This window comes from Salvelinus fontinalis, chromosome 31 (genome assembly GCF_029448725.1).
Source record: "Salvelinus fontinalis isolate EN_2023a chromosome 31, ASM2944872v1, whole genome shotgun sequence".
NCBI classification, from domain to species: domain Eukaryota; kingdom Metazoa; phylum Chordata; class Actinopteri; order Salmoniformes; family Salmonidae; genus Salvelinus; species Salvelinus fontinalis.
This window is the reverse complement of record NC_074695.1, coordinates 38,048,004-38,075,030: the sequence shown is the minus strand read 5'-3', so window position 1 is coordinate 38,075,030 and position 27,027 is coordinate 38,048,004. Positions and strand designations below refer to the sequence as shown.

The 27,027-nt window shown below is 46.4% G+C and overlaps 1 protein-coding gene across 10 annotated transcripts in view; it reads right to left on the bottom strand.

Moving 5' to 3' along the window:
* LOC129830187 (agrin-like) overlaps positions 1-27,027 on the bottom strand; it is a 283,228-nt gene that overhangs the window by 74,798 nt on the left and 181,403 nt on the right. For all 10 annotated transcript variants that reach the window (XM_055892528.1, XM_055892531.1, XM_055892530.1 and 7 more), the window contains 4 exons: positions 21,591-21,815; positions 19,227-19,451; positions 17,945-18,151; positions 5,504-5,725 (listed from right to left, as the gene is read on the bottom strand). In XM_055892528.1, coding sequence (XP_055748503.1) covers positions 5,504-5,725; positions 17,945-18,151; positions 19,227-19,451; positions 21,591-21,815 — 879 coding nt within the window. The remainder of the gene's footprint in view (positions 1-5,503; positions 5,726-17,944; positions 18,152-19,226; positions 19,452-21,590; positions 21,816-27,027) is intronic.

The following is a 27,027-nucleotide window of genomic DNA, read 5'->3' as shown; positions in this document are numbered from 1 at the left end:
AAAGCCAAGGCTAGCTTTTTCAAGCAGAAATTTGCTTCCTGCAACACAAACTCAAAAAAGTTCTGGGACACTGTAAAGTCCATGGAGAATAAAACACCTCCTCCCAGCTGCCCACTGCACTGAGGACAGGAAACACTGTCACCACCGATAAATCCACTATAATTGACAATTTCAATAAGCATTTTTCTACGGCTGGCCATGCTTTCCACCTGGCTACCCCTACCCCGGTCAACAGCACTGCACCCCCCACAGCAACTCGCCAAAGCCTTCCCCACTTCTCCTTCTCCCAAATCCAGTCAGCTGATGTTCTGAAAGAGCTGCAAAATCTGAACCCCTACAAATCAGCCGGGCTAGACAATCTGGACGCTTTCTTTCTATAATGTTGCAACCCCTATTACTAGCCTGTTCAACCTCTCTTTTGTGTCGTCTGAGATTCCCAAAGATTGGAAAGCAGCTGCGGTCATTCCCCTCTTATCTTTATGGCTCTTTTTTTTTATTTATTTTTTTAACATATTTTAGATATGTTTTAATTACACTCTTATTTTTATTTTTTATTTTTTATTTTATTCCATTTTCTCATCAATTTTCGTGGTATCCAATCGCTAGTAATTACTACCTTGTCTCATCGCTACAACTCCCGTACGGGCTCGGGAGAGACGAAGGTCGAAAGCCATGCGTCCTCCGAAGCACAACCCAACCAGCCGTACTGCTTCTTTAACACAGCGCGCCTCCAACCCGGAAGCCAGCCGCACCAATGTGTCGGAGGAAACACCGTGTACCTGGCCCCCTTGGTTGGCGCGCACTGCGCCCGGCCCGCCACAGGAGTCGCTGGAGCGCGATGAGACAAGGATATCCCTACCGGCCAAACCCTCCCTACCCCGGACGACGCTATGCCAATTGTGCGTCGCCCCACGGACCTCCCGGTCGCGGCCGGCTGCGACAGAGCCTGGGCGCGAACCCAGAGACTCTGGTGGCGCAGTTAGCACTGCGATGCAGTGCTCTAGACCACTGCGCCACCCGGGAGGCCGGGGAGACACTCTTGACCCAAACTGCTACAGACCTATATCTATCCTACCCTGCCTTTCTAAGGTCTTCGAAAGCCAAGTCAACAAACAGATTACCAACCATTTCGAATCCCACCATACCTTCTCCGCTATGCAATCTGGTTTCAGAGCTGGTCATGGGTGCACCTCATCCACGCTCAAGGTCCTAAACGATATCCTAACTGCCATCGATAAGAAACAATACTGTGCAGCCGTATTCATTGACCTGGCCAAGGCTTTCGACTCTGTCAATCACCACATCCTCATCGGCAGACTCGATAGCCTTGGTTTCTGAAATGATTGCCTCGCCTGGTTCACCAACTACTTCTCTGATAGAGTTCAGTGTGTCAAATCGGGGGGCCTGTTGTACGGGCCTCTGGCAGTCTCTATGGGGGTGCCACAGGGTTCAATTCTTGGACCGACTCTCTTCTCTGTATACATCAATGATGTCGCTCTTGCTGCTGGTGAGTCTCTGATCCACCACTACGCAGACGACACCATTCTGTATACTTCTGGCCCTTCTTTGGACACTGTGTTAACAACCCTCCAGATGAGCTTCAATGCCATACAACTCTCCTTCCGTGGCCTCCAATTGCTCTTAAATACAAGTAAAACTAAATGCATGCTCTTCAACCGATCGCTGCCTGCACCTGCCCGCCCATTCAACATCACTACTCTGGACGCTTCTGACTTAGAATATGTGGACAACTACAAATACCTAGGTGTCTGGTTAGACTGTAAACTATCCTTCCAGACTCACATCAAACATCTCCAATCCAAAGTTAAATCTAATCTATTTCGCAACAAAGCATCCTTCACTCATGTTGCCAAACATACCCTTGTAAAACTGACCATCCTACCAATCCTCAACTTCGGCGATGTCATTTACAAAATAGCCTCCAATACTCTACTCAATAAATTGGATGCAGTCTATCACAGTGCCATCCGTTTTGTCACCAAAGCCCCATATACTACCCACCACTGCGACCTGTACGCTCTCGTTGGCTGGCCCTCGCTTCATTCTCATCGCCAAACCCACTGGCTCCAGGTCATCTAGAAGACCCTGCTAGGTAAAGTCCCCCCTTATCTTAACTCTCTGGTCACCATAGCAGCACCCACCTGTAGCACGCGCTCCAGCAGGTATATCTCTCTGGTCACCCCCAAAACCAATTCTTCCTTTGGCCGCCTCTCCTTCCAGTTCTCTGCTGCCAATGACTGGAATGAACTACAAAAATCTCTGAAACTGGAAACACTTATCTCCCTCACTAGCTTTAAGCACCAGCTGTCAGAGCAGCTCACAGATTACTGCACCTGTACATAGCCCATCTACAATTTAGCCCAAACAACTACCTCTCTCCCTACTGTATTTATTTATTTAGCTCCTTTGCACCCCATTATTTCTATCTCTACTTTGCACATTCTTCCACTGCAAATCTACGATTCCAGTGTTTTACTTGCTATATTGTATTTACTTCGCCACCATGGCCTTTTTTTTGCCTTTACCTCCCTTACCTCACCTCATTTGCTCACATTGTATATAGACTTATTTTTTTACTGTATTATTAACTGTATGTTTGTTTTACTCCATGTGTAACTCTAGCCGTGGTATATTGGCCATATACCACACCCCCTCAGGCCTTATTGCTTAAATATGTTGATAGCAGTGTTTTCCCACTGGATTTTTGTGACCACTGCCCAGTTGTCTGTGTCAGAGATGTGAGAATGCATAAATCTAAGCCTAAAAGGAGCTTTAAAAACTTTAGTGAACAGGCTTTTTTTACATGATCTTTATTTTAGTGACCTTGATTGTATGTCAGCTATCCTTCAACCTGATTTTGTCACTCCCTGATCTGTTCCACCCCCCTCCAGGTGTCGCCCATCTTCCCCATTATCCCCTGTGTATTTATACCTGTGGTTTCTGTCTGTCTGTTGCCAGTTCATGTTGTTTGTTCAAGTCAACCAGCGTTTTGTCTCAGCTCCTGCTTTTCCCCAGTCTCTCTTTATCTCGTCCTCCTGGTTTTGACCCTTGCCTGTCCTGACTCTGAGCCTGCCTGCCGTCCTGTACCTTTGCCCCTACTCTAGATTACCGACCTCTGCTTGACCTGACCCTTGGCCTGCCGTCTTGTACCTTGGCCCAATTACTCTGGATTATCGACCCCTGCCTGCCTTGACCTGTCGTTTACCTGCCCCGGTTGTTACAACAAACATTGTTACTTCAACACAGTCTGCACTTGGGTTTTACCTGAAACCTGATAGATTAAGCTTTTTTGTAAATGTATTAAACAACATTGCAGATAATCATGCCCCCTTCAAAACTCAGAGTTGAAGGTAGATCGAATGCCTGATTCCCTACTGAATTTTCAAGTCATTCGTAAGAGAAATGTTGCCTGGATCAAGGCCAGGAACACAGGCTTAGGCCCAGATTGGCAATCTTTTAAGCAACTGAGGAATCAATGTATCAAGCTAATCAGAAAGGTTAAATCTGATTATTATGTAATCAATCTTTCTGATTGTAAGGGGAATCCGGCAAAATTCTGGAAAACGGTCAAATCTTGTACTTCCTCCTCTTTGCCCCAACAAATAAATTCAGACTCTGGCCCCATTAAGTCAGAATTTATTGAAGGACATAAGGGTCGATACTAGGACCTGTTCTTTTCAGTATTTATATAAATGCTATTGGTCAATCGTTTCAAAAATGTGCATTTCATTCTATATGCGGATCATACTATTATGTACGCAATTTCCCTGGTTGTGACAAGGCTACAGTCCGATTTTGTAGCTTTACAGGAAGCCCTTACTGGGTTTGGCCGTGTAGGCCGTCATTATCAATAAGAATTTGTTCTTAACTGACTTGCCTAGTTAAATAAAGGTTAAATAAATAAAATTCTAAAACTTGTGCTTAATACGAGAAAAACAAATGACATCCTTTTTCAAGTTCTCATTAGATTGTTCCAGATGGATTACATCTTCACTCATCTGATGGTTCTATAATTGAATGTTTAATGTTTAAAAAGCATACAAATGCATTTGTGAAGAAGCTACGATTTAAAGTGGGCTTTTTTGATAGAAACAGATCTAGCCTCTCTCTAGTCAGCAGGAAGCATATTGTGCAGTCAACCTTCCTACTTGTTCTTGATTATAGTGATACTATTTATCAAAGTGCAGCTTCCCTTACTCTTAAACCCCTGGATGCTGTTTATTATAGCGCCCTTCGTTTTATCACAGGAGACAGTTTTATTACTCATCGCTGCATTCTTTACCAAAAGGTTGGCTGGACCTCTTTAAAATCATGTAGATCATATCAGTACGCTCTTTTTGTTTACAAAGCCCTATAAGCTTCAGACTTACCCAACATCACTGTTAAGATTTAAAATGACAAGTTGTCAAACCCATTTTCACAGGGTTGGTTAACTATGGAGACTCCTTTGGTGTCTACAGTGTTACGTAAATCGGCCTTTCATTTCTTACATTTGGAATAATCACCAAAAGACGTCTCGATTGGATGCTTTGATTTTCATAACGAAGAACGTGTTTGTATTTTAATGTGTATTTCATGTGTATATTGTATATATTTATGCCTATCTATACTATACTTAGTCTCAATATGACTTCCCTGTTGAAATAAAGGTAAATAAATAAACCTTAACCTTAACTACACTAACCCTAAACTTATATTAATTTAAGTGGCATCTTCAAGTGGATTAACCTTCGGGAAGAAAAAGAAAACAGGCAATGAAATGGGTGCCTGTGGAAGCCGAAATATTGTTTATCCGGGTCCTCGAGAGCAGACAAAAACTCAGTAAGTAATTATACAAGAGGAGCATGGCCTTTCACCCTCTCATTGGAAGTGCATCTTCAATTAGAAAGATCAAAAATAGGGAAACTGCAGGCATGTGCCGGGCTAGAGGAGTGCTGAGAAGACGGGGAGGATTAGAGGGGACGAGGATAAGAGTGAAGGAGGAGAGGGGAGTGACATACTCAGAGTACAGTGGAGTTACAGTATGTGCTTGAGTTGGTTTAGGTGATTTGTTAGATGGTGCATGCAACCCCAGCAGGTGAAAGGTTTGATTCACACAAGGGCCACATACATGTACTAAATATACCATTTGTTCTTGGTAAGTTAAATGACTGTAGGCCATCGTACTATAAAAAAAAAAGACTAGGAGTGTTTCCTAACCTAGGGCCTGGAGTTATTGCTGTTTTCCTGAATGGCTGTTCATTTGCACAACGCAACGCGGAGTGCCTGGATACAGCCCTTAGCCGTGGTATATTGGCCATATACCACAAATCCTAGAGGTGCCTTATTGCTATTATGAACTGGTGACCAGCGTAATTAGAACAGTACAAATAAATGTTTTGTCATACCCATGGTACATGGTCTGATATACCACAGCTGTCAGCCAATCAGCATTCAGGGCTCAAACCACCCAGTTTATAATGCAGTATAGTCTGGTACTCACCGCAGGGTCCTCGGTGCTGGATGTGAATCTCCTTCTGCAGGGCGCAGCCCATGGCCTTCATCTCACACTGGCTGCCGTAGCTGTGGCCGTCACTGCCGCACACCAGGTCGGGCATCTGGGGGCAGGCGCCATGGCACTCGCACACGGGCTCGTTGTTCTTCACCACGCACGCGGCCCCGAACTCGCAGGCCTTCCCCAGGCATGGGCTGGGAGTGTGTAGATCTGAGACAACAAACAAGGGTTAGTGGTGAAGGGGGATGAGGGAGAAGTATTGAGGGTGGGGGGGGGCTGAGGGTTGGGGTATTGAGGGTTGGGGGCATAGAGGCAGGGAAGGGTGGGGAACTCGGGATAGGTTAAAAGAGAGTGGAGGTTGATTAGGATCAGAAGGATTTCAAAAAGGGGGTTGCCTGGTCAACGTGGGTGCACTATGGTCAAGTCTAAAACATGTACCTGACTCTTATCCATAGTACTTCCTGTATCAATCAACTCCCTCCTGGTAATCTATTTTTGTTGTTGTTGGTAATCTCATTGGCCATAAGTGTCTGACCCCTCTGTATGACCCAATCAGCAGTGTCTGACCTCATGTATCAGAGACCCACACCCTAAGTTCTATGAGTAGAAACCTTGACCTTGTGTCAATCGATTGGAAACTGGGGATGAACGGTAGATGATAACATATTTTTCTATTTATAGGGAAGTAAACAGGTGCTGATTAATTGATGTTTCCCAGCATGCCGTTCTTCAAACGCAGCCATTTGCATCTCACGAGAGCCTCAGACAGAGAGAGAGGGAGAGAGAAAAAGATGATGAAGAGAGCTCTCGCTATGTGGATAGAGAAGAGAGGGGAAGGGAAGACTAGAAACAGAGGAAAAGAGAAAGAGCAGCGTCTGCTTAATAATACACAAAGCCCAGCTCCTGGGCAGTGGGAGAACATCAGAGAAGTGTCTGCATGCTGCTTTGTTCTCCAGCCGCCCCACTACACTGTAACTTCATTAAATTGGGGGCCTTGTTAGAGAAGTGGGTCAGAAACGAGAAAGAAACGCGCAAAGACGACAATATGATCCACGGAATTATATTGTTTCATCATCATGGTTTTTATTTTCCTTCATTCCCCCCGATCAATCCTTCATCAGTATTGTCGCCAAGGTTAGGCGTATGTTAGCCGTATTGTAAGGGGTTGGATTGAGTTGGGGATGGGGTGGGTGGGTGAGTGGAACAGATTGACAGTTGAATCCCCAAGGCCTCGGAAGACTGTGGCGTACAGTACATCCTCGTCAAGCCAAGCGGGCAGGAGAATTATGCAGGGGGCGGCGAAGCCATGCGAAGGAGGCTCATTGGCATGCCTGGAGCGTGGGAGTATAGCGCGGTGGCGCTAAACGCGGTGTGTCTGCCGGTTGGGAGATAGATTCAAATGCAAGTGAATGTGAGGATGCATATTATCCCTGGATTCCCAGCGAGAGATTGTAGATGGGGAAAAGAACGGAGCGGAACTCGGGTATGTCACGGGTGGTAGATGGTGTGGGAATAGGGTTACAATGCTGAATCCAGGCTACCCCCCTCCTGTGTCTCCTCCTCTCCCCATGGCAACCAAGAGTGCAGTCATTACCCTGATTATTATGGGATTAGACTAGAATCACGCCGGGCGCTCCGTTTAAGAAGCTGCCGCCGTTTAGTTTCCGAACGCACGGGTGCGTTTAATACTGTTAAAATCCCCCCAAGAGCCTCATCTCAGCTCTGGGTAAAATCATCAACATATAGCAGAAGGTAATTTCCCACTGTGGGTGAGAGAGGAGGGGAACAGATAGGAGTGAAGTCATCTCAGAACCCTGGAAGAGGCTTGATGTAGCAGTTCGATAGATAGCGTCTAAAATCACAGGACTGTGGTGGAGAAAACATTCATAAGTGTCAAGATGGACGCTGCAGGCTTTCCGGCGCCCCACGGCATCTGTGTTAGGGGGTAGTAGTTTAGGCTGTAGTGTAGAGGGTCCGCAATCAGCAAGGAACACTTTCAGGCTATTTTATGCGTATTATTTATTCATGTGAACGAGCGCAGAACAAACGTTTGGGCCGTTAGGCAGCCGTCATTGCGATAGTGTCTCTCCACAGGATGATTCGGCGTTATAAAAAGCCTCACCTGTGTTCTCCACCTCTTTACATAAAGAGAGCAGCAGAAGAAACAAGGGGATAAGGCCCTAGCCAAGACTAGTGTGGAGGAGGAGCAATCGCCAGGCAACATCTAGTGCCCGTCGGCGACCGTAATTGAACAAATCTTTACGGATCCTGAATAAGGATGAGCAAGACGACAAGGATCTCACTTTTTCTAATGGGAACATTGCGGATTAAGTAGTGGAACATTGCTATTGATTTCTGTGTTGTGGGAAAGCCGGCAGTTTGAAAGAGCTCCCGAATTGGCATGTAAATATGTATGTGGTGGAACTGTGCCTAATTCAGCCGGGCTTCAAAAAACGCTATTCTGCCTGATCTTTTTTCTACACTGTTTGTGTGTGTGTCTCTATGTGTGTAGCGCTGGATACAGAGGGCGTGATCAGCACACACACACTCGTGGCCTTGAGAATGGTTCAGGACCCATTTCCCAAGGCACAGCTCCCTAAAATGCAACTGCAGCCTCCGATAACCTTCAGTCCCTTGTATGCTTTGTTTCTACCCCAAAAATAAGGAATGAGAAATAATCCCAAACATTCTCATTCCCCCACTTCTTCTGGAGGCAATGTTTTTCTCTCAGATTTATTCAATCAAAAAAGAGAAGGGGGGGTGGCGAAACTCCCCAAGTTCTCTGTGAAATAATCTTAGCATGGAGAGAGAGAGTGAGCATACGATGAGAGACTTTGAGAAACCTCCAGCAGCCCTTATACCCGACTTTGGTAATTGAGAAGGCTTGCATATTCTCTCAGTCTGAAAAAAAATCTCAGCGAACTAAAAGCGTATTTTCTCCCTCAAAGGCAGTGAGGGGGACTTTGAAACAGCAGCCTATCATCCCAGAGGCCTGGGTAGAGATGGTAGCAGTGGCTGTGCTGTTCAAGGACTGGAGCTGCCACAACACACAGACAGACAGACAGACAGACAGACAGACAGACAGACAGACATATGCCTCAGTAACATTTAACATACATTTAAGTCATTTAGCAGACGCTCTTATCCAGAGCGACTTACAAATTGGAAAGTTCATACATATCCATCCTGGTCCCCCCGTGGGAATTGAACCCTGGTCCCCCCGTGGGAATTGAACCCTGGTCCCCCCATGGGAATTGAACCCACAACCCTGGCGTTGCAAGCGCCATGCTCTACCAACTGAGCCACACGGGACCACCCGTGTGGCTCAGTAGAGGGACAGTAGAGGGACAGATACTAGGTCACAGGCTAGTATCTACACAACAAATGCCCCCTCTGTTTATCAGACGAAAGAGACGAGACGATGGTGACTCACTGTTTGTGTGTGTGTGTGTGTGTGTGTGTGTGTGTGTGTGTGTGTGTGTGTGTGTGTGTGTGTGTGTGTGTGTGTGTGTGTGTGTGTGTGTGTGTGTGTGTGTGTGTGTGTGTGTGTGTGTGTGTGTGTGTGTGTGTGTGTGTGGGATCCAGAGTGCCGCAAGCGTCATCAAAGACGTGAGAGACAGAAAAAGGTGTGTTGGCGAGGGATGTGTGAGCGAGGAGATGAATAACTCTCCTCTGTTCAATAATTCTTCTTCTAGCTGCAGTCAAGAAACTGTTTAGGAGTAGACATCTCATACCAGTCCCTAGAGGCTTCTCTAAGAAAGGACAATGTTTCTGTCCCAGACATGGCGACTTGGGAGTCTGAATGCTTCCACCTCTTTCTGCCCTTCTCCCACCAGCCTAGGCCAGGCTCCTTCCTTCCTTCCTTCCTTCCTTCCTTCCTTCCTTCCTTCCTTCCTTCCTTCCGCCGCTCCCCTACTTTCCTTTTGTTTTTAATTAGTCTGATATTTTATAGTGGTGAGCTCCGAGCTTAAAGGGCAACTCCACCACTTTTCAACCTAATTTGTATTATCTCTAGCACAACACCAGTGTCAACATACTGTATGCTTAGTGTACAAAACATTAGGTTCACCTTCCTAATATTGAGTTGCAAACCCTTTTTCCCTCAGAACAGCCTCAGTTCGTCGTCGGCATGGACTCTACAAGGCGTCGAAAGCGTTCCACAGGGATGCTGGCCTATGTTGACTCCAATGCTTCCCACAGTTGTGTCAAGTTGGCTGGATGTCCTTTGGGTGGTGGACCATTCTTGATACACACGGAAAACTGTTGAGTGTGAAAAACCCAGCAGGGTTGCAGTTCTTGACACACTCAACCCAGTGCGCCTGGCACCTACTACCATACTCCGTTCAAAGGCACTTACAGTAAATATTTTGTCACCTTCTGAATGGCACACGTGCACAATCCATGTCTCAATTGTCTCAATGCTTAAAAATCCTTCTTTAACCTGTCTCCTCCTCTTCATCTACACTGATTGAAGTGGATTTAACAGGTGACATCAATAAGGGAACATAGATTTCACCTGGTCAGTCTGTCATGGAAAGAGCAGGGGTTCCTAATGTTTTGTACACTCAGTGTATGTGACAAAAGCCCATTTCTAAGTTTTGTGGAAAGAAATATAAAGTTAAAACATGAGCAAAAGTTACAACATTTTAAAAACAGTGATTTTCAGACACTATGACATCCGCAGTGACATGGGGAGCAAGAAAATACCCTCCTTTGGGCTAGAAACCTGTTGCAGGTTTTGAAAATCATAGTCTTTTACTCTTCATTCTACCCTGTGATGTCACAGAGATGCCTTTTTTTTCAGGACTTTTCTTCTTATCGTTTTGACCGCAGATCATAGTAATGCCCTGTTTTCACATACAGTATGTAGACACTGGTTGGTGCTGGAGATGATGAATGAGGTTGAGAAGTGGCAGAAATGCCCTTTAGGACCAGGGAGATTAGAAGTCCCTGTCAGATGAAGTGGGCTGCTGGGATGCTGCAAATCTACCGCGGTAATGCTAACAGAACCATAACAGCCACAGACCCACCCACTGATAAAATGTTCTGCCAAGGTTCTGCTACCTGTCTCCCCCACCAAGAGGCGGAGCGACCCTCACTGACAAACGTTCCGCTACCCGTCTTCCCCCTCCCAAGAGAGACGTTGCCTCTTCCCTGTCTCTCACTAAACTGCTACATTAGTCAAGATTTAGAGGCCTTATCTGACAAGCAAATAGGGGATTTCTCAGAGTTGACCTGAGTATTACCTCAGTCAAAGCCTTGTTGAGCTGAACACACTCGGCAGGCGGTCTGTATATAAGCCTGGAGAGATGGAGTGTCATATTCCTAGCCTTGTTTGCGTGGGTAATGTTTGCGGTTTAAGCCTGTACATATGGATGTAAATGCAGGGAGATTATTTTATGCGGTAGAGCTTCTCCCTACTCATGCATATGTAGATTGGAATCTTCCCTGCTCCAATTCTGGATTACTCCCAATGTCACTATAAGAATCTAAGAAAACCCATCCCTGCGCTCTAGGTAGCAAATTCGGTGAGGGAGAAGTGGCTGCCGGCACCGCCCACTGTGTAGAAACAGCCAATGGGAAGCAGAGACAGCGGCACATGTTGCAGTGCGCCCTAACCCAGTTTTGTCGGTGCTGCAGGGGGAGTGCCTGCCACCCCCATGTCTCGCTAGCAGTGAAAACTTTTATGGAACATATTAAAATAGGTGCCAGGAACGGGAGAGAAAAGTCTCAATATTAGCATATGGTAAAACGAAGGCCCGCGGGCTGTGTTTCCCTGCTTCGGAGCACTTATCACAGAGTAATGGCTGCAAGGGGACAGTCCTCCACTTGACATTTAAAACCCCAAACACACTTATTTCTCTTCTACCAGACGACACAGGGAACACAGATGAAGTGAAATACAGCAAACAGAGGGAGAGAGTGGGTGGGGGGCAGAGAAAGACAACAGCGAGGGAACAAAGGCAAAGATGAGCTCCTCCATCTCATGACATGTGTATACTTACAGAGAACAGAGGAGAGAAGAGGGGGAGGAGAGGAAAACTAAAGGCAGGCCACCAAACAGCAGATGGGCATCATGGGCATGGTGGGCCTGGTCCGGGTGCACTGACCAGCAGCACACAACACATACACTGTAGGAAAGGAAGAGGAAGGGAGGGAGGGAGGAAGCAAGGAGGGGTGCAACAGATGGGGTAAGGGGTGGTTCGCCATAGGAAGAACCTGCTGTACCCATAAGGCCTGGTGACTGCAGCGACTCTGCCACCACCGACACACACACAATCACACACCACCACACACAATCGCTATGGGCCGCTATGATCCTTAACACCACCTTACCACCAATCTACAGTGCCTTCAGAAGGTATTCACACCCCTTGAATTGTTCCACATTTTGTTGTGTTACAGCCTGAATTTAAAATGGATTAAATGTAGATTTTATGCCACTGGCCTACACACAATACCCAATAGTGTCAAAGTGGAATTATGCTTTTCTGAATTTTTACACATTCATTCAAAATGAAAAGCAGAAATGTCTTGAGTCAATAAGTATTCAACTCCTTTGTTATGGCAAGCCTAAATAAGTTCAGGAGTAAACATTTGCTTAACAACTCACAAAATAAGTTGCTACCTTTGAATGACTACCTCATCTCTGTACCACACATAATTATCTGTACGGTCCCTCAGTGAATTTAAGATTCAACCACCAACCCCACGGATGTTTTTCAATGCTTGGCAAAGAAGGGCACCTGTTGGTAGATGGGTAAAAATAAAAATAAACAGACATTTAATATTCATTTGAGCATGGGGAAGTTATTCATTGCACTTTGGATGGTGATCAATACACCCAGTCACTAAAAAGATACAGACGTCCTTCCTTCCTAATTCAGTTGCCGGAGAGGCAGGAAACCGCTCAGGGATTTCAACATGAGGCCAATTGTGACAGTTACAGAGTTTAATGGCTGTAAAACTGAGGATGGATCAACAACATTGTAGTTACTCCACTTTACTAACCTGATTGACAGAGTGAAAAGAAGGAAGAGTGTACAGAATACAAATATTCCAAAACAAGCATCCTGTTTGCAACAAGGCACTAAAGTAATATAGCAAAAAATGTGGCAAAGCAATTAACTTTTGTCCTGAATACAAAGTGTTACGTTTGGGGCAAATAAAATTAGTACCACTCTTTATATTTTCATCATGTTATGGGTATGCTTGTAATCGTTAAGGACTTGGGAGTTTTTTGGGATAAAAAAGAAAACGGAATAGAGCTAAGCACAGGCAAAATCCTAGAGGAAAACGTGGTTCAGTCTGCTTTCCACCAGATACTGGGTGATGAATTCACCTTTCAATAGGAAAACAACCTAAAACACAAGGCCACATCTACACTGGAGTTGCTTACCAAGAAGACAGGGAATATTCCTGAGTGGCCGAGTTACAGTTTTGACTTAAATCTGCTTGAAAATCTATGGCAAGACTTGAAAATGGTTGTCTAGTCAACAACCAATTTGACAGAACTTGAATCATTCTGAAAAGAATAATGAGCAAATGTTGCACACTCCAGGTCTTTAAAGCTCTTAGAAAATTACCCAGAAAGACTCACAGCTGTAATCACTGCCAAAGGTGATTCTTACATGCATTGACTCAGGGGGTTGAATACTTATCTAATCAAGATACATTAGTGTTTTATTTTAATGAATAAAAATACAAAAAGTTCGCTTTTTTTTGCCACTGAGTATTTTGTGTGGACCGTTGAAAAAACATGACAATTAAACCCATTTTAATCTAACTTTGTAACACAACAAAATGTAGAAAAAGTCAAGGGGCGTGAATACATTCTGAATGCACTGTAACTCCCAGAGCAAGTCCATTAATTAGATTCATTACCAAATATCACTGGAGGTCCTCTCTGGGTTCAATGGGTACTCAACCTATTATTGTTTATGAGTATAATCAAAGCCAGAGACTTGTGTCGTCGCACAGCAGCAGAGATGCTAATCAAATAAACATGCAAATTATAAATATTCACCGGAGAGACTTGTCACCTAAGGCGCACGTTTCAGTTTTTTTTCACCCCAATTTCTTCTCTTTTGCAGAGGCTCTTTGTCAATGACAATGTCTCTCCGGCTGAGTGATTTTCTGTTAACCTCCAGGGGGAAACTGCGTGTGTGAACGTGTGCACGCACACACACACATATGCACACACAGACACACACACACACACAATCTCGCACCGCTCTTAAATGCCATTCATACCATTTATCTAACTAAGTACTTCACTGTGTGTGTGTGTGTGTGTGTGTGTGTGTGTGTGTGTGTGTGTGTGTGTGTGTGTGTGTGTGTGTGTGTGTGTGTGTGTGTGTGTCTGCGAACCGCTGTACCATTTTATATGTCCATGTCTAACTGGAGTGAAAGCTTCCTTCCAGCTCTCAGGGTCAAACGAGAGGCATCTTAAACCACTTTGACTTCGTTTTTCAGCTGAGCATCCTAGTAATGCTAAGAATTGGCTTCTCGCAATCCACCACTATTCCCTTTCAGCCCCTTATAAAGTGACCATCTCATGAGAGACTGACCTCGAACACATTCCTGTGGAACTCGATTGTGGCTTATGGTCAATATAAGACCATATAGGTTATTAATCAAATAGGGCAGCATTGTCTTTCTCAGCATGGCCGACACTGGTGTTTGTATGATTAGGCTAGTCTGCCCCCCCCCCCCCCCCCCAACCCCCCATAGGGGACAAGTGGCCCTTTAGGGACAAGGAGAGCGAAATGGCGGACGACAGTCACATTAGGGGGGTTGTCACCATACTCACCGCAGGTGACTGAGATTTACAGCCTCATATCTGGAGATTTTCAGCCCTCCTGATAGCTTGTGGCATGATTAATCTATAATCTAGCATTGTGTTTCACCAAATGTGTGTGTGTGTGTGTGTGTGTGTGTGTGTGTGTGTGTGTGTGTGTGTGTGTGTGTGTGTGTGTGTGTGTGTGTGTGTGTGTGTGTGTGTGTGTGTGTGTGTGTGTGTGTGTGTGTGCGCATCTGGGGGGTGATGGGGGTAGTGACAGCCATGACACCCCATCATCCCAGTCTTTCACTCCCTATCCACCTCTTGGTTGAAGCTCTAAGAGCCATCGGGAAGTGACAAAAGGCTGGCTAATGCCAGGCGGCACACGATGAAGGACTGAACCACTTAAGCTTATGGGGGTGCATGGAGAAGACTCTGCACACAGCAGGAATACCAGGACAGCAGCTGGATAGGAGGACTATAGAATGGCAAAAGACAGCAGGGTCCCTTTCTTCTTCAGTAGTTTGAAGGGTGTGTGTATGTGTGTGGTGTGTGTGTGTGTGTGTGTGTGTGTGTGTGTGTGTGTGTGTGTGTGTGTGTGTGTGTGTGTGTGTGTGTGTGTGTGTGTGTGTGTGTGTGTGTGTGTGTGTGTGTGTGTGTGTGTGTGTGTGTGTGTGTGTGTGTGTGTGTGTGTGTGTGGGTGGGCGGGCGGGTGGGTGTGTGCATACCTCTGCTTTTGGTCACTCTAAAATGCTGGTGTGTTTGGGATGTGCCATTGCAGTTAGCAAAGGTGGCCCAGTTAGCATGCCACAACCACGTTCTTTGTGTAGTGTTGTTGTTAGGATGAAAGTACAATGAGAAACAATGGCTCCCACTGTCACAGTGGTAAAAGAGTGTCGCGGGGTGTAACTTAAAAGAGTGTCGCGGGGTGTAACTTGTGCTCCGCTCGTGCTATTGACCATGTCGTGACAAGTAGGCTATCTAAACACGCAGACACACACACCGTCACATACAAACAGCTTTGGCACACACAACCAAACAAAATCAATGCACACAAGCTTGCACACACACAACCAAAAATATACACACACATGCACACACACAACCAAATATAAACACACATGCACACACACACAACCAAATATACACACACATGCACACACACAACCAAATATACACACACATGCACACACACAACCAAATATACACACACATGCACACACACAACCAAATATACACACACATGCACACACACAACCAAATATACACATACATGCACACACACAACCAAATATACACACACACAACCAAATATACACACACATGCACACACACAACCAAATATACACACACATGCACACACACAACCAAATATACACACACATGCACACACACAACCAAATATACACACACATGCACACACACCCAAAGCCTCACTCGCGCACGCACATGCATCTGCCAGTGGACCTTGTCAGGGCAGTGACTCCTTAAGACTAGCAGAAAGGAGACTAGCAGTGCTGGGGTCTCTATCTAATCCCCACCCGGCCATCCAGACACAGAGGGAGAACGACTTACGAATTAGGAGAAGAGGAAAAGTAAGAGAGGGCGGAAGGAGAGATAGAGAGACGAGAGAGGAGAAGACGAAGAAACACAGTAATTAAACATCAAACCGTGTGCAGGTGTCCAAAGGTAGGAACACAGTCCCGTCGTCACCCACACTAAACCAACAGCCTCGGTGGGCACCTTGCTCCTCTCCTTTTGATGTTTAATTAAATAGTCGAGCGAGCTGTTTGGCTAAATATGCAAATGTCAATAGAAACACATTAAAAAACACTGTAACTTGCCACCGGCTAAAACCCGCCGAAAAGGACTGTGACAGTTTACTTTGTCGAAAATAATGAAAAACAAAAGAAAAAACACATAAGCGCCCGGACATTTCGCTTGTTAATTTATGCGTGGCAAAAAGACGGGGGAAGAGACTAGAAAACAATGCTAATGAGTTGCACCGTGATACTGTGGAGCGATGCTTCTGACGTCACCTAGCCGAGACGAATACAACTTAGTATTCAGATAAGCAACCCGAGTGAGACGAGATAGAGATATCTGTCGAAGAAGAACCAGAGGAACATTCTACAGAACGCCTGTGGTTTAGCTTGTCTGTCGAGGACAGCCACTCTTCCTCGGGGGTAGGCTATCTATACTCCGCAACGGCCATCGCGTGCGCAGGATTTTACTCCGGACAAACAGGAACACACCGGAACTGTACAAAATCGACTAATCGTAGTCTTGGATCGATGCTTTGATGTGCTGAATCGTATGCGTTACTGCTTGGCTGGAGCAAAAACATGCACCCACGCCGGATGGCCTTGGCAGGGGTATGTTTGCCCAGTGCTGCTCTAACTCTAAATATACACGTTTTAGTTTTTGCCCTAGCTCTAAACACCTGATTCCACTAATCAAAGGTTTGATGAACAGTTGATTAGTGGGACCAGGTGTGTAATGCTAGGGCAAAAACTAAAACTGGTCCCCGGGACCAGGATTAAGAAACACTGCCTTAGATTATATAAGGTTGAGAGACCTAGTCAGTAGACACTGGGCATGGCACAACTAATGTCAGTGCCCAGGTGACAAGGGAGGGGTGGCGCATTGGGCAGGGGTTAGGAGTGTCCACATGCAGTCTGCCATGCTGGGGTAGAAGGGTACCAATATAGATTTAGGGTTGAGGGATAAGGGGTTTGGGCAATGGGAAAGGGGTTGACACAAGACAAAACACAGCGCTGGGAAGAAGAGCTCCCAAACCTCACGGACGGACGCTTTCTTCCCCCTGCAAACACAGTAGGGCTGCATGGAGGGTGCACAGAGGAGGAGAGACAAGAGCAACAGCTTGGAGTGTTGGGAGAGAACATACTACTCCGTTTCAGAGAGATACTGTAGCTAGTTCAAGAGAGAGAGAAAGAGAGAGAGAGAGAGAGAGAGAAAGAGAGAGACAGGGGAGGAAGACAAGACAACCATCCCACCACCCCCATGTTTAGTCCAATTTGAGGAGAGTCTGACCCCTCCCAACTGTCCACCAGAGGGGTCAAAGGTTGTGCTGCAGCGAGTGCTGTGTCCCGAACAGCGGCAGACGTCACACGGACAAAGACAGACAGACTGAGACGCACTGAAACAGAAAGAATACCTGTTTAAAAAGGAAGCCACACAGACAAAAAAGAGACAGACAGAGACAAAGACAGGCGAGCGACAAACGTTGTGTGTGTTGTGTATATAGAGCAAGAGAGAGAGAGAGAGAGGTAGACCCATTGAAGTGGAAGACTGGCACTACCAGAGGGTAGGAGGACATGAATGAAACATGAAGGCCGTTGTGTTTCATGTGTCACATGTGATGGCGGAGCGTGACGGGGATGAGGTAGATGGGGGTGAAGGGAAAAGTGGTGGTCACGGTAAATTCCTGTCTGTTAGCTTTTTCCCCTCCCACCACAGACTACTGACAAGTCAAGAGACAGACAGAGAACCAACACACACACAGTACTTACACAGGACAGGAGGACGGTTCAAAAACACTGTGGGAGGAGGAGTCAACTAGAGGGAGAGAGAGGGAGAGGACCAAAGGCTACTCCCCCTTTCTCTTCCTAGGGGTCCCGACTCACCACACGGGCCTTGCTGCTTGACTGGAATATGGGCCTTGGCCTGGCACTCAGCCCGCCGGCGCTCGCAGTCGTTGATGTAGGTGTGGCCGTCCTTGCCGCACAGCGGCTTGTAGGTGCCGTCGCACTGGATGGGCTCGCAGGAGCAGCGCATGCCCAGACGCTCCACCTGGCACACGCTGTTGAACTTGCACTCCTCCCTGCACTCCTCTGCAAAACGGACAAGGGACATTTTAGTTGTTCTTGTTTCTCGTTCTTGTTTAGAATTCGTAATGTTCCTCTGTAAAGTGTGTTGTGATAATGTTTTTTTTTAAAAATCAAATGTGACTTGACATGTGACTGAAAATACGGCTAACGCAGCAACTCAGCCGACAAATCGAGGCAATCGTCTACAAAACGTTCTCTCTGAGAGGTCAAGACCCGTTCAGAGCTTTCAAATGTACTATGTTCCCGATCAGGGGATCAGATTTGTACAGTAATTCAAATTGGAGCCATTCCTCTCTTTCTCGTAAAGCGGTCACGCTACACTGAAACTTAATTACGGCGCTGCCTTATCTGGGTGTCGAACATTAGAGGGATGTATTGTATGCATGTCATGTTACAAGACAAACCACCGTTCTCGCCTAAACGTAATAAAGAACCTGATTTCATGGATCTGCATTTCAAATGAAAATATTCTCTCCATATCAAAACCATGAAAAACAAAAACGTCATTACCACGCCCATCCATTTTACCTCAGTAAAAGGCAGATAGAGAATGGGTTCCTTTTAACTCGATCCAGACTAACTCATACACAGTTCTAACGCTCCTCCTGAGACATTCAAGTCCCCGATGTAGTCGCGTACTAGCGGCCTATATCTCTACTCAAGCTTGACCACAAAATATAAGGGCAGAAGGGGAGTCTGTAATAGAGTGCATCACACCATGAGCCTCTTTCTTTAACTCTAAGGGGAGTCTCAGATGTGTAAAGATGAGGTGAGAGGGGAAAAGCTACAGACGCAGTGGAGGTGGTGGCCTATTGAAGCCCCTTTCACGCAACAGGAACATTTGTCATCTGCGGTAAACCTGGCAGTGCAGACTTGGTGTGGCCTAAGACCTCTGTTTTAATAGCCCAGATAACCCTTTGCCAACCGTCTGGTATCACGCATGTAACAACAGAGCCCTGACAGAACATGGTTAGTTATCTATCCGTCAAGGCAGTGGTGTGTGTGTGTGTGTGTGTGTGTGTGTGTGTGTGTGTGTGTGTGTGTGTGTGTGTGTGTGTGTGTGTGTGTGCCGACTCACCTTGTTTCTTGCAGCGGCCCGGGTGGATCTTCTTGAGTTCAATGCCCTTCTGCATGCCCGTCCGCTTCATATGGCACTCGCTCTCGTACGTCTGCCCGTCGCTGGCACACAGTGGCTCATTGACGGCTGGGCAGGACTCCGGGCGGGGGATATTCAGGGGCTGGTGGGTGCGCGGTTCCACCCGGCATGCAACGTTCAGGTTGTTCTCGAGGCCTTTACATGGGTCTAAGGACAGGGGAGAGAGATCGGGGGAGAGAGATCGAGAGAGAGAAAGAGAGAGAAATAGAATGAGAGAGAAAGAGGTTAGTGGTAGGACACGGTTATCCATCACCGGGGATATGCCAGAGATAGGCCTGCTATCAACACAGGTTGCCTTGGAGAGGCTGAGTGGAAAGCTGGGAAGGCCATGGATCTGAGAGGACGACAGGCTCCAAATAGATGGAGAAAGTTTATTTTTGATTGGGCCTCGTTGCACTCCTCTCTGGGGGAAGTCAGGCTGACGGCTGGCGCTGGTGGCCATATCAGCTGTAATCATAAAGGAACTGGGGAGAAGCTTATTGAAATAGGAGCCGCTAGCTGCTGCAGCTTCGTCCCATCTCATTCCACTTCTCTTCTTCAGAGCGAGGGGACACAGAAGATTTATGTACTGCTGCGTTGCATTAAAATACTGCCAGGCTGCGAGCGAGTCATTCGAAACACCAGCGAGGAGGATGAGACCAAATTTGTAGAGAAGAAAGGATCAGGGAGAGGAAGGGAGAAAAAAGAGGGGAGAAATGGTTTCCAAGGCCCTGGCTCGGAAAACAAAAATGGCGACTACAGGAACACACAGAAGGGACAATGGTAGCTTGGCTTTGACGGTCTGGGCTGGGCAGGCGAGACAACAACAGGGCCAACGCCAGCAACGCCATCGCCAAGGTCAGGGATTGTGTATATTAGCATAATGGAATCGCTCACACAGGAGGGTATAAAACGTGGGACTGCAACCAATTCAGGGGTTTTATCGTATTGCAAAAAGCACCCGAAGCCAGTAACGCAATGATACCACACAAGCCCAGCCATTATCCCCCTTGCAAAAAACATTACCTCCCATTAAGACACCAAAACGGCTTCCAGGAGTCCTGCCCTCCGCAGTCGAGCCCCCCCCCCCCCCCCCCCCGATTAGGTATCAGACATACAGACAGACAGCAAAGGCTCTGGCTAGCCTAGCCGCAGCTGTACATATTATTTATTTATTGACCCTTATTTTATCAGCTAAGATGACTGAGAACATATTCTCTTTTACAGCAATGACCTGGGGAAGAGTTACAGGGGGAGGAGAGGGGATGAATGAGCCAATTGGAAGCTGGGGATGATTAGGTGACCTGATGGTATGAGAGCCAGATTGGGAACTTAGTCAGGACACCAGGGTTAACACCCCTACTCTTATGATAAGAGCCATGGGATCTATGGTGACCACAGAGAGTCAGGACACCCGTTTTAACGTCCTTTCCAAAAGATGGCAACCTATGCAAGGCAATGTCCCTTCACTGCCCTGCGACATTGGGTCCAGAGGGAAGAGTGCCCCCTAATGGACCTCCAACACCATTTCCAGCAGCATCTGGTCTCCCATCCAGGGACCGATCCTGCTTAGCTTCAGAGGCGAGTCAGTTGAGACAGCAGAAGCTTGGACAGAATCATTACATTTACATTTAACATTTAAGTCATTTAGCAGACGCTCTTATCCAGAGCGACTTACAAATTGGAAAGTTCATACATATTCATCCTGGTCCCCCCGTGGGAATTGAACCCACAACCCTGGCGTTGCAAGCGCCATGCTCTACCAACTGAGCCACACGGGAATCACTCAGGAAGATTTAGGGTCCGCCGGGCCAGCTCTCCTGAGAACCCAGCCTCCCCCCCGGGGGGTATGGCGACATGGAGCCTGGTTTTACCGGGTTAGATACATTACAGCCATCCTCTCGGGGCCTGAGCATTCATCTCCCTTCCCTTTTGTAGCCTCTCAGGCTCCCGTCACTTTTGGGAGGCTATTTTGTCTGGCTCTTTCCCTTTCTCCCTTACCTCATAGTCAAAAGTCCTCAGGAGAAAACGCAGACAAAACAACCGTCTTGAACTGGCCAGCTCTAAAAAACAATTGGCTTTGTTTGTCAACAGTGAATCATCTACACCACAGCAAGAGTTTGCATGAAGAAAAAACTGCACAGAATGAGAAAACCAGTTACACGATGTCAGAGAGAAAGAAGACAGTGAAACCCCAGAGCGAGAGAGAGAGAGAGGAGAGAGAGAGAAAGAAAAAAGAAAAAAGAAAGAAAGAAAAAAAGAGAGTGAAAAAGAAAGGGTAGAGGAAAAGTATATGAGGGGACTCACTGCAGGATCCCTGGCGCTGAAGGCGGATGTTCTTCTTGGTATGGCAGGCCTGCTTGTGGAGCTCACACTCGTTGTGGTAGTCCTGGCCATCGCTGCCACACATCACCTGCTCGGGCTTGCCTTCGCAGCTCAGCGGGCACATGCACTTGGCTGACAGGCCGTCCGATGACTGGATGCAGGTGCTGCCGTAACTGCAGATCACCTCGCTGCATGGATCCTTCAGGGCTGCAGGGAGGGAGAAGACAGAGGTATTTTAAGGTTTGTGTGTGTATTGCAGGATTGTGTATGGGTTATACAGGAACACTTAACTTTACTGTCACGAATAGCCTACATCATGTGAAACCTGATGAAGGTCAATTATTGACTGAAACGTTGGTTGAAGATCCAACTGATCCAACTGATGCATTAAAGAAGGCCAGGAAGCTAGAGTTTCTAACCATGAGTAACACAACAATGAAAGCAAATTCCATAGCAGTTTAAGTACAAAATTGCCACATGCCACCTTTTTACATCAGAGTGTCAACCTATTCGAGTGCAAATGGAAAAAGTGCCGTGGATGTGTAACTCTAGACTGAAGAACTACTTGACAGCTCTGACTAAGGATTCACGGGCGGTCACAGCTGGCTGGCTGTACAAACAAGTTGCATTAATTTTCTGAAGGGCCAATAGAAGGATGCTTTGCATTCACAATACAATCTCAATTGCTATGCTTCAGCATGCTCTTCTACTGGCAGCTGAGTGGACCCCCTGAATATTTACCTTTCTGAAAACTAGAGAGACATTTTCCCTCTAGAGAACTTTGTTTCCAACCCCTTATTAAACAGCCCTGCCACTCTGGAGTGGCTTATTCTGTCGATATGAGTGGGTGGAACTTCTAATTTAGCGTCTGCGACTGAGATATTTTGGTATCTCATAATCTCGACGACGACGCGCCATCAGATTACAATCAGCGTTATTTTTTTCCACTCCCCCAATACATATTTATAGCGGGCATTATAACAAACACTCCCAGGGCGCGAGACCCCGGAGGAGCGGGGTTCCTCCGACAAGCTCTGAGTCTCTCATTTCCTATGCACCGCCACATTTGGAATAATGTTTATCTGTGTCCAATATCCACCTTTTGTTTCGACGCTTTGTCTATGAATTTCATTTCAGGACGGGTGCTACGGTATATTAATCCAACAATCCTTCAGCATACTCTTTGCTTTATCTCCCCTATCCCCAAAATATAAAGTCTTATTCCTGTATTTCAGACCATGTTTGTCTCAGAAGACTGCTCCATTTCTTTAGGTTGATCTTGGGGGTACATAACTAGGTAGGTAGCACGCGCATTGCCTTAATGAGAGTCTAGGATTGAGCTACCCAGACGCCCACGGACGTTAGTTTAGTCTCCACACTGAGTCTGGATCTCAGTGCCTCCCCGATCCTTCACCGAATCCGAACACATTCGGGACCGTCTGATTGGGTTGGGCCGTAGCCAGGACACAAGTGGGTAAAGCGGCGGTTTGAAAATTTGCCATTGGCTTTGATACTCCAATTGGTTAGAGATGATCCAATCACTGATGACTTTTATACTACGCCCCTAGTGCCCCTCCTCACACAAAAGACTTCAATGATGGCAGTCTCAGACTAACGTATGTACTGAACGACAGAGTAGCAGTAGAATTTAGTGTGAGTCGTCAGGCTAGGAGAGGCTGGCGAAGAGAAGTGCTTTTGTGTGTCGTCGGATCAAAGCCTCACACATCTCTCGCTCATTCGCACATCTTGACACATTTCTCTTTCTGCCGCTTTCGTCTTCAAAACGTTTCAAGATACAGCGGAGTGGTGTCGCTAACTAAAGTGTCTTTGTTTCAGTTTGATTTCAATGCAATACTGCAAATAGAGCTGGACAACTGGTGACAGTGAATATATAGCAAAAGATGAGTAAAGGTCTTCTACTGTAGATGCAGGCCCAGAACAGTGCATCATTACACTCCCGCATTAAAATCAATCTCGGTATTGCTCTAACCTCAGAAAGACTAGCCAAATAATTACGAGCTAAAAACATGGGTCATAAAATGACTAACGATTTGACTAACGAAAAGAAGATGTACAGCAAACCAAAAGGTCAGTGTAAGTAATAATAATAATATATGCCATTTAGCAGACGCTTTTATCCACAGCGACTAACCGTCATGCGAGCATATACGTTTTATGTATGGGTGGCCCTGGGAATCGCCATGCTCTACCAATGAGGGAAGACTTTATTTAGTATTTCATGTATAGATTATCAATACAAATTCAACTGAGGCATTGACACACCTCTGTGACTGAAACGGATCCTAAGCCATTTGAAATCCTTCAACCATGAAACCAATCGACACCACTACCAACTGAAGGAGTCATGCCGACATGGGTTTGCTTCCCCTTCGTCCGTATCCAATATATCCTCACAGAACCACACTGTCTTTGATGTACCATTGTTTGTTAGGTGACACCATGGAGGATGAAAACGCAGTAGGAGGACATGGTTTGCCGAGCAATGGAAGCCCATTGTCACCCGGGTTTATGGGCCACCGTGAGATAATACGCCTTAAGCCACCGCCTTCAGCCTGCAGCCAACGGCTCGTCCTTGCCACTTCCCAGAGTGCCTCCGTTTTCTTTGTGACAGTCAAAAGAATTCTCCTCGTTGCTTCTCGGACCCATTCAATAATAATAGTCTGAGGGTTTTTCTCCTTCGCCGTAGCAGGCACCTTGACAGGCATGGACGGAAGAGCAAGAGAGAACAGAGGGGGTCGCGTTGATTTGAATGCTAACGGATCCGTATAGTTTCGGAGCGTCGCACTTCGCCACTGCGGCGGCGTTAGCACAGATAAGCTTTCCTCTCAGACTCAGACAAGGAGGCAAATTGCCTGGGTGAATGTGACCGGTGTAACAAGCAGAACGTGTCAGAAAACAACTTCAGGGACCTCCTGCCTGCATTTTTCGCATTATTATCATCTGAAAGGCCGGAGAAGTAGGAAGATGAAAAGTCACCGAGCTACCTTCTAAATTAGAATGCTCCTCACTGCCAATTAGCTTGTCTCCCTGAGCCACAAGGCGGTACTGAAATGGTAGACACCAGCAAGGTTAGGCTTGAGATAAAAGCAAGAGGAATACAGGTAGTAAAGGAAAGGACTAACACAATGCTGAAACATTCACTTTAGTTGAAGAAGAAGACATGTTAGTAGTAGTGGGGACGAGGAGGAGAACACAACCCTGCACTACAAGAACCCAAACAGAGATTATAAAGTACAAAACAGGCAGAGAGGAGAGGATGGCCAACAAAGAGAGGTGGGAGTTATCTCCCAGGCAGGGAGGCAGGCAGTCTTTGCGGGCCTTTCTGTGTGTGTCTGCCTTTCTTCTCCCTGTGATACAGTGTTTTGAACTGGGTTTATTAACGCTTCATTAGGATTGGGGAGCTGTCAGCCAGCGCAGTGTGTTGGTGACGGCTCTGCCTGGCGGCATGCGGCCCAGAGGCGTGTGGCGGAACAGGTTTCCCTGTCGTGGTGGTGGTGATAGTTGTTGTCGGGGGAAGGAGAGGGGGATTGGGCAGAATCCTCTAATGTACTATCCTTTAACATATATATATATTTATATATATATATATATCAAGTGTCCAAATAACCCCTAGCAGGAGAGGAGCTAGACAAAGAGAGAGAGAAAGATGAGAGAGCGAGATAGTGAGAGCAAGTGATGGAGACAGACAGAGGGAGGGAGAGACAATGGAGAACCCCCCCCCCCAGCACATCCACTCAGCCACACTACCACAGACACACGCAGCAGACCAACCACAAAGCATCGCCCCTCGCCACCACGTCCTCCCTGTACCGCTGCAGTCCGCCCAATAGCTGGGAGATGATTTGCCCGTTTGATGTAGTTCTTCAAAGAGCTTATTTGACTGCAGCTGTCTCTCTCTTTTACATGCTTTAGTGTTACCCTTGAGTCTGGAAAATCGGCCACAAAAACCTCACTATACAGAGGGACTCCTGGTTGTGCTCAAAGGCCGGGGGTTCGGGCATTCTTCTTCTGCCTGTTGACAGAAAAGCCTCCACGCTTGTATGGATATTTGTGTGGCGGGCGGGGGGGTACAGGTTGGGACGCTCCTTTAAGAATGATAGGCATATTATTTCTTCCCTAGAGTGACATGGGAAGACCAGGCAGGATTAAAACGTCTGGATTTGTCTTCCTGTGAGGATGAGGTGGTGTTCTGAGGTTCACCATTGGTATCTGTAACACTCCACCCACCACTGTGACCTGTATGTTCTCGTCGGCTGGTCCTCACTACATATTCGTCGCCAGACCCACTGGCTCCAGGGCATCTATACAGCTTTGCTCGGTAAAGCTCCGCCTTACTTCAGCTCACTCGTCACCATAACAACACCCACCCGTAGCACGCGCTCCAGCAGGTATATCTGCTGGAGCGCTGGAGCGTGTTGGCTTTGGTCATCCCCAAAGCCAACACGATCTCCTGAAGTTGGAGACTTATATCTGCCTCACTAACTTTAAGCGTCAGCTGTCAGAGCAGCTTACCGATCGCTGCAGCTGTACACAGCCCATCTGTAAATAGGCAATTCAATCTACCTACCTCATTCCCATATTGTTTTTATTTACTTTTTTGCTCTTTTGCACGCCAGTATTTCTACTTGCACATCCTCATCATCATCTGCACATCTATCACTTAATTTGCTAAATTGTAATGACTTCGCTACTTTGGCTTATTTATTGCCTTACCTCCTTACACCATTTGCACACACTGTATATAGACTTTTTCTAATGTGTTACTGACCGTACGCTTGTTTGTTCCATGTGTACCTCTGTGTTGTTGTTTGTGTCACACTGCTTTGCTTTATCTTGGCCAGGTCGCAGTTTTAAATGAGAACTTGTTCTCAACTGGCCTACCCGGTTAAATAATGGCGAAATAAAATGTTTTCAAATATGTCCTCTTCTAGAGAGTAGACAGGCTAACTGCTAACTGGTAATTGCGCGGCATTGAAGCTCCATTGTATCATAATTTAGCATTAGCCATATTTAACTGAGATGATGATCCAAAACAATGGGCAGTAATGTGTGCTGGAGCGTTCAATGCTCAGAACTGGCATATGGTATTAAGTGGTTTTAATGAGTAACAGTTGTGTGAATAATATGCTACAAGCTTTTGAACATTTTTAAATGTTAAAGTTGAATAATTCTCAGTCTCTGACTCACACATACACATTCACGCATGTTTTTTGCATGCACAGACACACACCCTAAAAGTCATGCATAGACACACACACACACACACACACACACACACACACACACACACACACACACACACACACACACACACACACACACACACACACACACACACACACACACACACACACACACACACACACACACACACACACACACACACACACACACACAC